Source organism: Haliotis rufescens, unplaced genomic scaffold (genome assembly GCF_023055435.1).
Source record: "Haliotis rufescens isolate VD_foot unplaced genomic scaffold, xgHalRufe1.0.p SCAF_31, whole genome shotgun sequence".
Taxonomy (NCBI): Eukaryota; Metazoa; Mollusca; class Gastropoda; order Lepetellida; family Haliotidae; genus Haliotis; species Haliotis rufescens.
Genome location: NW_025964013.1, coordinates 4,103,401 through 4,113,909, shown reverse-complemented (window position 1 = coordinate 4,113,909; position 10,509 = coordinate 4,103,401). Strand labels below are relative to the sequence as shown.

Here is a 10,509-nt window from a genome sequence, read left to right as displayed (position 1 = left end):
TTAGACAATTTTGCAAAAGATCTAACATTGCGCTTTGATTTCTTTTAGCGAAGGCATATTCATGAATAGGCCACCATCTGATAATGATGACATTAAATCACCAATCCAATTGCTGATTAATGAAACGTCATCACCTCCCATAACTAAATGTTCTCGGTGATATGTGAAATTTGGTACTTCAAGTATTAGGCCATATTGGTTTGCTGATTGTTCAGCTTGACATTATTCAACATGAGGTGAAGACAGACAACACATTGCTGCGAAATTAGTTTATTATCACGAAAAAAGGAAGGAGTGAAGCATCCAATGGAAATGTGGAGACATCCACTGAAATATAGAAAACTGAATTATATTCTATACTAGCTTCAGGGTTGTGCTGCAATGATGACGACAAACAGATTTGTATAAATTACTTCTATAATAGACATTCTGGGCAAGACGTATATTGCTGCACATATATTTGAATAGCCACAAAGAACAAAGAAAATTTGTTTCCAGAAATGGGAAAAACGTAAACATCCAGAGAATGTGAAATTGTTCCTAAGTTAAACCTTCGGATTGATAAGGCACTAATTTTACTGTTAATGTTAGTTATAGCTATAGAATAGTAGTTATGTCCACTATATCAAAAGTTTCGCTTATGAATTGATGAAACAAGTCAGAAATGAAATCATCAAACTTGTTCTGATGATAATATATGCATCAAAACAATCGTATGTACCACGAGACTGATAATGTTGTGCATCTATTTTTAGCTTGACTGTGATGAAAGGGCTCGAAATCATGTGACGGTAACATGATCGCACCTGATCGACTCATATCGCTGAGCGAGGCAATATCACTATAAAATTACCAAGACATGGTCATTTGACCTATCCATGTCGTCAAAGGTAAGGTTTAATTTTAATGTATTCGGATCGTTACAAGTCACGTAATCAGAAATACTTATTAGGGTCTCGAAAACCATTATTATGAGGAAACATCATAATTCCTTGTTTCACACAATTTGAGTGGTCTGAATATTTGAGCTGATGCATTGATACAAGTATTTCTAGATACTGTTTTGAAACAGTAACATGTTCCATCCAACTTACGAAGGAATGATGGCTTCCGAATTATGTAAATATTACAACCTATTTATGAAAGGCTTACCTGTATTAACCTGAACAGCAGGTATACGATCCCACAAACTCTGGAACTTGAAGATTGTCACATTCCTCGACCAGCGTCCCAGTACCACACAGTGAATCCACTAGGTCGTTGCGGACACATCGTTGTGTACATGCGGTTACTGTGAATCAATATGAGAAATTGGCCATCACAGTTTAACAATGATCACTCTCATTGTAAAAAGTTGCAACCCCTCAAAGGAACTATAAATACCAGACTACAATGCTTGATAAGTGGAATAAAACAGAAAATGAGAATGATGTCAGATCCCTCTACATCGAAGTAATCCAAATGATCGGTCATTTTATATATATATTTTTTAAATGCCTAAGCTATTAATATTGTTACATAACGTTATCGACGACTGACCAAGCATAAACACGCCAAAGTTTTAAAGAATTCATGCCATTACACATTGTAAAGCTCTAAATGTAAAGTCTGTGTAGCAAACAGACCAAAAATACACACAGAAAGTTTTGTCCGCGACTTCTGGCAGAGTTGGTCCAGACGGAGTGGTCGGTGGGATTGTAGGCGGCTCGGTTGTAGGGGCGTTGGTTGTAGCCTCAGTGGTCGGTGGGGTTGTAGGCAGCTCGGTTGTAGGGGCGTCGGTTGTAGCCGCAGTGGTCGGTGGTTTTGTTGGCGGCTCGGTCGTAGGTACCTCTGTTGTCGTTGTCGTTGGTTCAGGTGTTGTGATTGGCTCTGTCACTGGATCGACTTGACAGCAGTTAGAATAGAAGTTTTCAGTCAGTTTACACATAAATCTAATGTAGTATCTGCGGAGGTAACTGGAGCTTTTGCAATACCTGTCGTATCCTTTACACGTTAAACTAGCCCATCTTCGAGGCATTCGAGACATTGCCTGTTTGCACAAGGGGCTCCTATCATCGCTTGACTCACAGCGCTCATTGACTTTTCTGGCAAACCGACACACCAAATTTGTAGCCCAAAATCTGGTGTATCTGCTACCACAGAACTTAGAGACGGCAGCCGTTATGTCAGAGCATTGAATCTTCTTCAGGGCCGCCCGGAAAGTTCTCTGATCCTTCCTGCATCCGCTTCTGACAACCAGAACAATGCCTCTGGCATACCACAGTCTTCTCCAGTAGGTGTTGGAACACTCCGAATAGCTGCTGGCTACTCCGTACAACTCTTGGATGTCATCATCACCTACCTGCCTCGAGGAGGAAAGTGGGACTGAGCACGCCAACAGCAGCAGAACAACCACGAGATACGTCATCTTGGATCCGAGGAACAGGCGGTGATGTGATCCCGTCAACTCTTTCTTACATAGGCCTGTCCTGCAATAGATCTGTCTTATTGCAGCTGTCGTTCAGGCGATGGTAAACAATCACGTGTCAGTAGGGCAGTAATTGGGCACGAACTTAGGTTACCTTACTATCACATATGGTCAGTTTCTGTAGATCAGTAGGGGTGAGAAAAGCGTTTAGCCTTGTGTAGTCATGTATTGACGTCAGTGATTAACTACTTATTTGGGATAGAGTGTCGGGGAACCTTTGCTTTGTTACAAAAGTGAGAGAAATGTATGAAATTGACTTTGCCTGCCATAGTTAAAACAGGTTTCCTGAATCATAATTATATTTTTCTTATAGGCGCTGACCGAACCACTTTATATATATCTGTTCCGGCCATAGTTGAAGTCACGCACGAGCATGGTTACAATAGACCACTTGTAAAATAATTGATCGTTATCGTAAAGCCTCAATTACCCTAAATTTTATCTATGTCTTGACAAGAGATGTGGACTTCTAACTTCAGATGTGATCACCTGGAAATGGAAACATATACGAAAGCGACTGGAAAGAAACTGAAAACTATTTATTCGGTGATGGAGGTTCAAAGTAAATGTTGACAATATTCATATTGATATCTCTTCTTGTAAGATGTGATACATTGAATTAGGACACAGGTAAGGTACTTGTTATGTTTCATCAAGACAAAGGTGAGGTGATTTCAGTTTCCTGAATGAACAGGGTGGTTTGTGGACACGGCTTCTGATCACAAAACACCTGTCCTTATAATGTAACTCAATCACAAATAAGCATATCTGTTTACGGACACCAAGTTTCACAGTAATCTTTAAAGCTACATCTTTCCTTGTGAGACGATTCACAGTTGTATTGTGTCAGAAGACACATCAGGTGCCTGTCTTATTGTATCAGGGCACACGTAAGGTGAGTGTCTTATTGCAACGGAACACAGAAGTTGGGTATACGTAGCTTTTGTATAATGAGACAGGTGAGGTATCTGTCTTATTGAATCAGAACACATGTATCATGAGAAAGACCTACTGAATGATCTGATGCTAGCTTCATATCTTTGCCCCGTCCCTCTTCATGTGCCGCCGCTTCGAATTCTCGGCCTACAATGCACGGAAAAGGTCGGCCAACACAGAAACCGGAAAAGTAATCCAGTCTACGGATATTTTTCTCGTCTCCGATGACCGATCGATTACATAGGTTGACAAGTTTTTTTTTATAATTTAAGTCGCTTTCCTTACCTGTTTATGTCTTATTTATTTGAAAACTAGGTTCCTTTTATTATTTATCATTCGCAAGCCGCTAAGTGCTAGATTACTGTCATTTCCGACAAGGCACCAAAGTCAATATCGCTAAAAATACAATTGAGAGATACTCAGTCCCTATCCAAATCATTGTAAGGATAATCCATTTTGTTTCATGTAGCAGACGACATCAAACACCAGAACCAAAGCGTTGATATATTATAAAGTCAGATAAAACGTTACAAGACCAAGCAAAATACTAAATTTTGTTGCTGATAAATGCAGGGATTTTATATATAAAAAAACGATTTAGTTGTAAACACCGATCGAGAGTTCGGGAAAACACCGGAAAGAAGTTCCGGCAAATGTTCACACTATCGATTTCACAGGTATACCTTCATAATATATACGTCTGCACATAGATATCGTCTTCATACATACATGTACACGTGTAAACAGTTCTGACACATACATATACACATATATACATGTATAACGTCATCATATGTACATGTACGTACAAATACAGTCATGATGCATACTTGTAGACACACATACAGTCATGATAGATACCAGTACACATATATGACGTTTTGATGCATACATGTACACGTGTATCCTTTCATGATGAATACTTGTGCACACACATGCCGTCATGATACCTTTTTACATGTATATCCTTATGTTTCAATCTCGTACAAGCGTATGATTTCATGATCCATACCAGTACACGTAATACCGTCATGAAACATATATTTATCATATAATGGGTAGGTTTCTCTGCAGGATAAAGCAAACGGACAAAAACGATATCCGTTGGGGTCATATACTTCAACTGAGTCAAATTAAAAACTTCACATTTTCAAAAGTAATCCCATATATGATATACAACGGACAAATGTATCAGAGAAGGTAATTTTTAATGATTAATGTCCAAAGAAGGATTTTAATTTACGTTGGTAACTATAATTTGTTCCAAGCACCAATGGTATTCGGTAATAACATCAACAGTTTAAATCATAAGCCCCAAGCACGAGAATCTGATGGCACACAAGTTCAGTAGCGTGTATGGCCACCATGTGCGTTGACACCTGCCACACAACGCCTCCGCATGGACCTTGTAATGCTTGTGAACACATGATTGGGAAAACGGCGCCATTGTTGCTGCAAAATGATGCCAAGATCTTGCAAATTCTGGGGTTGTTTCTGGAGAGTGCGCAGACTTCTGCCAAGAGCATCCCAGACGTGTTCGATGGGATTGTGGTCTGGAGACCTTGACGGCCAGTCCATGACGTTGACTCCCGCATTCTGAAGGAAATTCCTTGTCAAAATTGCTGTGTGGGGTCTAGCATTGTCGAGTTGGAAGATCAAACCGGGTCCATGTGCTGCCATAAAAGGCAGGAGTTCTAGTGCCAGTACCTGGTTGCGGTAAGCAGCAGCGTTGAGGTTGCCACGGATGACAAGAGCCTGGAACGTGCACTGCCACAGAAATCACCCCACACCATGACACTTCCGCCTCGAAATCTGTCAACTTCCTGTACACAACACTGGGCGTAACGTTCATGACGGCGCCTCCACACCCTCGTCCTACCATCAGCGAATCGAAGATTAAATCGGGATTCATCACTGAAGACGACTTGATTCCAATTTCACTGAGTCCATCATAAGTGTCGCTGTGCCAACAATTGACGTTGACGTCTGTGTAATTGAGTCAGAATCGGCCCGCAGTATGGCCGTCGTGCTTGAAGGTGAGCAGTTCTCAGACGGTTCCGAACAGTTTGCGCACTCAGTCTACCCCTAAACAGTTCATTTCTGGTTGATGTCGCCGTCAAATATCGGTTACGGAGGTGACGTAAGACAATCTGACGATCCTCTGCATGTGACGTCACACGTGGTCGACCTGGCCGAGGGCGATCAGCGGTGGTACCCGTTTGCTGTAGACGCGTCTGTAAATCATAAACAGTCCGTCGGCTACAACCCATCGTCCTTGCGACTTCAGCTACGGACGTTCCCGTCTGCAACATGCCGATGGCACGTTCACGTTGCACATCTGAAAGGCGTGGCATGACAAATGGCCGTAAAGACTTTTGTTTTCTTGTGTTTTTCTTTTTTTGTTAATGACCACTAACAAGTCTGGCTGAAAACACGTGCGTTATTATGGCCACGTGACCAGTTGCACGTGAAAAACCACTTTTGCCAATAAAGTGCTGTTCACATGATTTTGATTGATTCATCTGCACAAAAACGGGTGTTATCTGAAGACAATACGTGGCTATTACTGTTTAAATACACAATAAGGGCCCACAGTGATAAATGGTCAAAATGATACAATTTTAGGATTGTGAAGTTTTTAATTTGGTTCAGTATATATATACCGTTGTGACACATACATATTAAATATATGTGCCGCTCATGGTTATTGTATGATAAACAACTCAAACTCGTCGTTTATTTCTTAAATAAAAGTTACAACATATCCATGTCCTCAACCAATTCTAATTTAAGATAAGTATCATATTGCAAAATGCGAGAAAGTTCATTTTTTTAACACCTGCTCTCATTTTATCTCATTCATCCCAACAAATTATGATTATTTTAGTATGTTTAGATTTGTGTTAGAAATCCAAACGGCTTGAGAGTCTTAACATGTTCATGATCTAAACGTGTTATGAAACAAATGTGTATCTATACTGTGACAAAAAAGAAACGCAAAAGTAGTAAAATCTTAAATGTGTTGCCGACATCCATACAGAATTAATAATGAGACCCTGGCGCCGAAACTCACCAACACCACTTACAACATCACTTGTTTGGCTGTACAAAAACGTTTGGTTTGCATTTGCATGCCATCACATTCTCTGAGCAAGTGATGAGCAAAATCATGCTACGAACCGGCTTCAAACAGGAGAATCATCTTCAGATGTAGCCAGGTGTTCTCACGTAGCACCAAGCACCATTACAGGACTGCGGAACCGTTGTCAGACACACGCGAACTTCCCAGATCCGGCCGACCACGTATAACTACCAGAATACAGGACAGATTCATAAGGCTACGTCATTTACGTGACAGAACCACCACAGACACAACTACGGCAATACCAGAATTGCGTAGGAGATCCGCCCAGACAGTGAAGAATTGTTCATTGAAGGTATTCGCTCAGTTCGAGGTGTCTTTTGGACAGACCTACATCGTCGACTGGTGGCAAGGGCACAGAGTATGACCACAACAATTGTGCAGTAAGCTTAAATCATTTTCAAACGAGACAACGCCCGACCTCACACTGCAACACTGACAACATCCTTTTTTTAACAAAAAAAACAACAACTGACTATTTCATTCTCTTCATTTCTCTTGTAATTTAATGGCTCACTCTTACCATGTTTTGACTGGATGTATGTTATCACATGTATGTGTGCGGCCTTTATCATGTATTGAATTTGTTTGGTGACTTTGATTTTTGCTCATTAGGGTTATCCATGTACTCACAGATATCATCACGTATTTATAATCGTTTTTGGCCCCTCAATACTTGCACATAGATTGTTGTAAATCTTTCGTGACAGTTGGACAGCCTGTGTTCGGCGCTTTATTTGACAGGTATATCTTCCATATGTATGAAGTAATCAGTTTGCTAATTGTGGCTAGGTGTCCCAGACTATCATTTTCCCTGGCTGATCAGGAGAGATTATCCCCTACGAGGCCTGTGAGCTGGTATAGAAACTCTATGACAATCTTGTGTGTTCACCCCCAGACCTTGTTAGTTCGTTTACGGGTCGATTTGTTACTGGATGGTCATTCTGGTTGCGTTAGTAAGAGAATATAGGGCACCTTTTATTTAGTATTAATTTCCTCTCATTGTATTGAGCTGAACGTATTAGCTAGGGTTTTCAATACTCCGTTTTTCTAGTACTCCATGGATAACCAACCTTCTCATATTTTTCTACTTTATTTCAAGTGTCTTGTATTTTTGTGAATTTTAGAAAGAGTTGTTTTGGCTACTCGCAATTTATTACTGTAATATAGTGGCTGAGCTAAGCTGCTTGTGTGAGTGCTGTGATATTTGTAATCAGTGATCTTTTCTGCCGAAAAGGTGTATGTCTGCGGATTTAAACCCAGTCTTAACTGGCCAAACCTTTCGTGTAATAGGTGTTGGGTATCGGACAATTGTCACATAAATGTATCTTTGTAAAGGCAGGACAAAGGGCTTTGTCGGTACGTTAAGGTGCATTAGAGATCAGATTGATTTGTAAGAGTGCAGACTTCATGCCGCTTGGTTGAATATTTGTTGATGATTTATACCAATGATTTGTTAGACAATTTTTCAAAAGATCTAACATTGCGCTTTGATATCTTTTAGCGAAGGCATATTCATGAATAGGCCACCATCTGATAATGATGACATTAAATCACCTATTCAATGCTGATTAATGAAACGTCATCACCTCCCATAACTAAATGTTCTCGGTGATATGTGAAATTGGGTACTCCAAGCATTAGGCCATATTGGTTTGCTGATTGTTCAGCTTGACATTATTCAACATGAAGTGAAGACAGAAAACACATTGCTGCGAAATTAGTTTATTATCACGGAAAAAAGATGGAGTGAAGCATCCAGTGGAAATGTGGAGGCATCCACTGAAATATAGAAAATTGAATTATATTCTATACTAGCTTCAGGGTTGTGCTGCAATGATGACGACAAACAGATTGGTATATATTACTTCTATAATAGACATTCTGGGCAAGACGTATATTGCTGCACATATATTTGAATAGCCACAAAGAACAAAGAAAATTTGTTTCCAGAAATGGGAAAAACGTAAACATCCAGAGAATGTGAAATTGTTCCCAAATTAAACCTTCGGATGGAGAAGCAGCTAATTTTATTGTTAATGATAGTTATAGCTATACAATGGTTGTTATGTCCACTATACCAACAGTTTCGCATATGAATTGATGAAACAAGTCAGAAATGAAATCATCAAACTTGTTCTGATGATAATATATGCATCAAAACAATCGTATGTACCACGAGACTGATAATGTTGTGCATCTATTTTTAGCTTGACTGTGATGAAAGGGCTCGAAATCATGTGACGGTAACATGATCTCACCTGATCGACTCATATCGCTGAGCGAGGCAATATCACTATAAAATTACCAAGACATGGTCATTTGACCTATCCATGTCGTCAAAGGTAAGGTTTAATTTTAATGTATTCGGATCGTTACAAGTCACGTAATCAGAAATACTTATTAGGGTCTCGAAAACCCATATTATGAGGAAACATCATAATTCCTTGTTTCACACAATTTGAGTGGTCTGAATATTTGAGCTGATGCATTGATACAAGTATTTCTAGATACTGTTTTGAAACAGAAACATGTTCCATCCAACTTAAGAAGGAATGATGGCTTCCGAATTATGTAAATATTACAACCTATTTATGAAAGGCTTACCTGTATTAACCTGAACAGCAGGTATACGATCCCACAAACTCTGGAACTTGAAGATTGTCACATTCCTCGACCAGCGTCCCAGTACCACACAGTGAATCCACTAGGTCGTTGCGGACACATCGTTGTGTACATGCGGTTACTGTGAATCAATATGAGAAATTGGCCATCACAGTTTAACAATGATCACTCTCATTGTAAAAAGTTGCAACCCCTCAAAGGAACTATAAATACCAGACTACAATGCTTGATAAGTGGAATAAAACAGAAAATGAGAATGATGTCAGATCCCTCTACATCGAAGTAATCCAAATGATCGGTCATTTTATATATATATTTTTTAAATGGCTAAGCTATTAATATTGTTACATAACGTAATCGACGACTGACCAAGCATAAACACGCCAAAGTTTTAAAGAATTCATGCCATTACACATTGTAAAGCTCTAAATGTAAAGTCTGTGTAGCAAACAGACCAAAAATACACACAGAAAGTTTTGTCCGCGACTTCTGGCAGAGTTGGTCCAGACGGAGTGGTCGGTGGGATTGTAGGCAGCTCGGTTGTAGGGGCGTCGGTTGTAGCCGCAGTGGTCGGTGGTTTTGTTGGCGGCTCGGTCGTAGGTACCTCTGTTGTCGTTGTCGTTGGTTCAGGTGTTGTGATTGGCTCTGTCACTGGATCGACTTGACAGCAGTTAGAATAGAAGTTTTCAGTCAGTTTACACATAAATCTAATGTAGTATCTGCGGAGGTAACTGGAGCTTTTGCAATACCTGTCGTATCCTTTACACGTTAAACTAGCCCATCTTCGAGGCAATCACGTGTCAGTAGGGCAGTAATTGGGCACGAACTTAGGTTACCTTACTATCACATATGGTCAGTTTCTGTAGATCAGTAGGGGTGAGAAAAGCGTTTAGCCTTGTGTAGTCATGTATTGACGTCAGTGATTAACTACTTATTTGGGATAGAGTGTCGGGGAACCTTTGCTTTGTTACAAAAGTGTGAGAAATGTATGAAATTGACTTTGCCTGCCATAGTTAAAACAGGTTTCCTGAATCATAATTATATTTTTCTATAGGCGCTGACCAAACCACTTTATATATATCTGTTCCGGCCATAGTTGAAGTCACGCACGAGCATGGTTACAATAGACCACTTGTAAAATAATTGATCGTTATCGTAAAGCCTCAATTACCCTGAATTTTATCTATGTCTTGACAAGAGATGTGGACTTCTAACTTCAGATGTGATCACCTAGAAATGGAAACATATACGAAAGCGACTGGAAAGAAACTGAAAACTATTTATTCGGTGATGGAGGTTCAAAGTAAATGTTGACAATATTCATATTGATATCTCTTCT

General features: G+C 39.8%; 1 protein-coding gene and 1 long non-coding RNA gene across 2 annotated transcripts; both read right to left on the bottom strand.

Annotated features, from left to right (window-relative positions):
* Positions 1-280: 280 nt before the first annotated feature.
* LOC125371682 lies at positions 281-2,436 on the bottom strand. Its single transcript, XM_048380617.1, has 3 exons — positions 1,639-2,436; positions 1,153-1,291; positions 281-327 (listed from the first exon to the last, which is right to left on the bottom strand). Exons 1-2 carry the CDS (start codon positions 2,405-2,407, stop codon positions 1,158-1,160), a joined length of 903 nt encoding a protein of 300 aa, XP_048236574.1. The 5' UTR covers positions 2,408-2,436; the 3' UTR covers positions 281-327; positions 1,153-1,157.
* A 5,821-nt stretch (positions 2,437-8,257) lies between these two features.
* On the bottom strand, positions 8,258-9,956 carry LOC124123735. Its single transcript, XR_007217782.1, has 3 exons — positions 9,639-9,956; positions 9,153-9,291; positions 8,258-8,327 (listed from the first exon to the last, which is right to left on the bottom strand). It is a non-coding gene; the product is annotated as an uncharacterized LOC124123735 (long non-coding RNA).
* Positions 9,957-10,509: the final 553 nt, after the last annotated feature.

Coding starts and splice junctions, on each gene's coding strand:
- LOC125371682 (XM_048380617.1), bottom strand. CDS start 2,407: ATGACGTATCTCGTGGTTGTTCTGCTGCTGTTGGCGTGCTCAGTCCCA. Junction 1,292..1,638: donor AGTCGCGGACAAAACTTTCT/GTGTGTATTTTT, acceptor ATTGATTCACAG/TAACCGCATGTACACAACGA.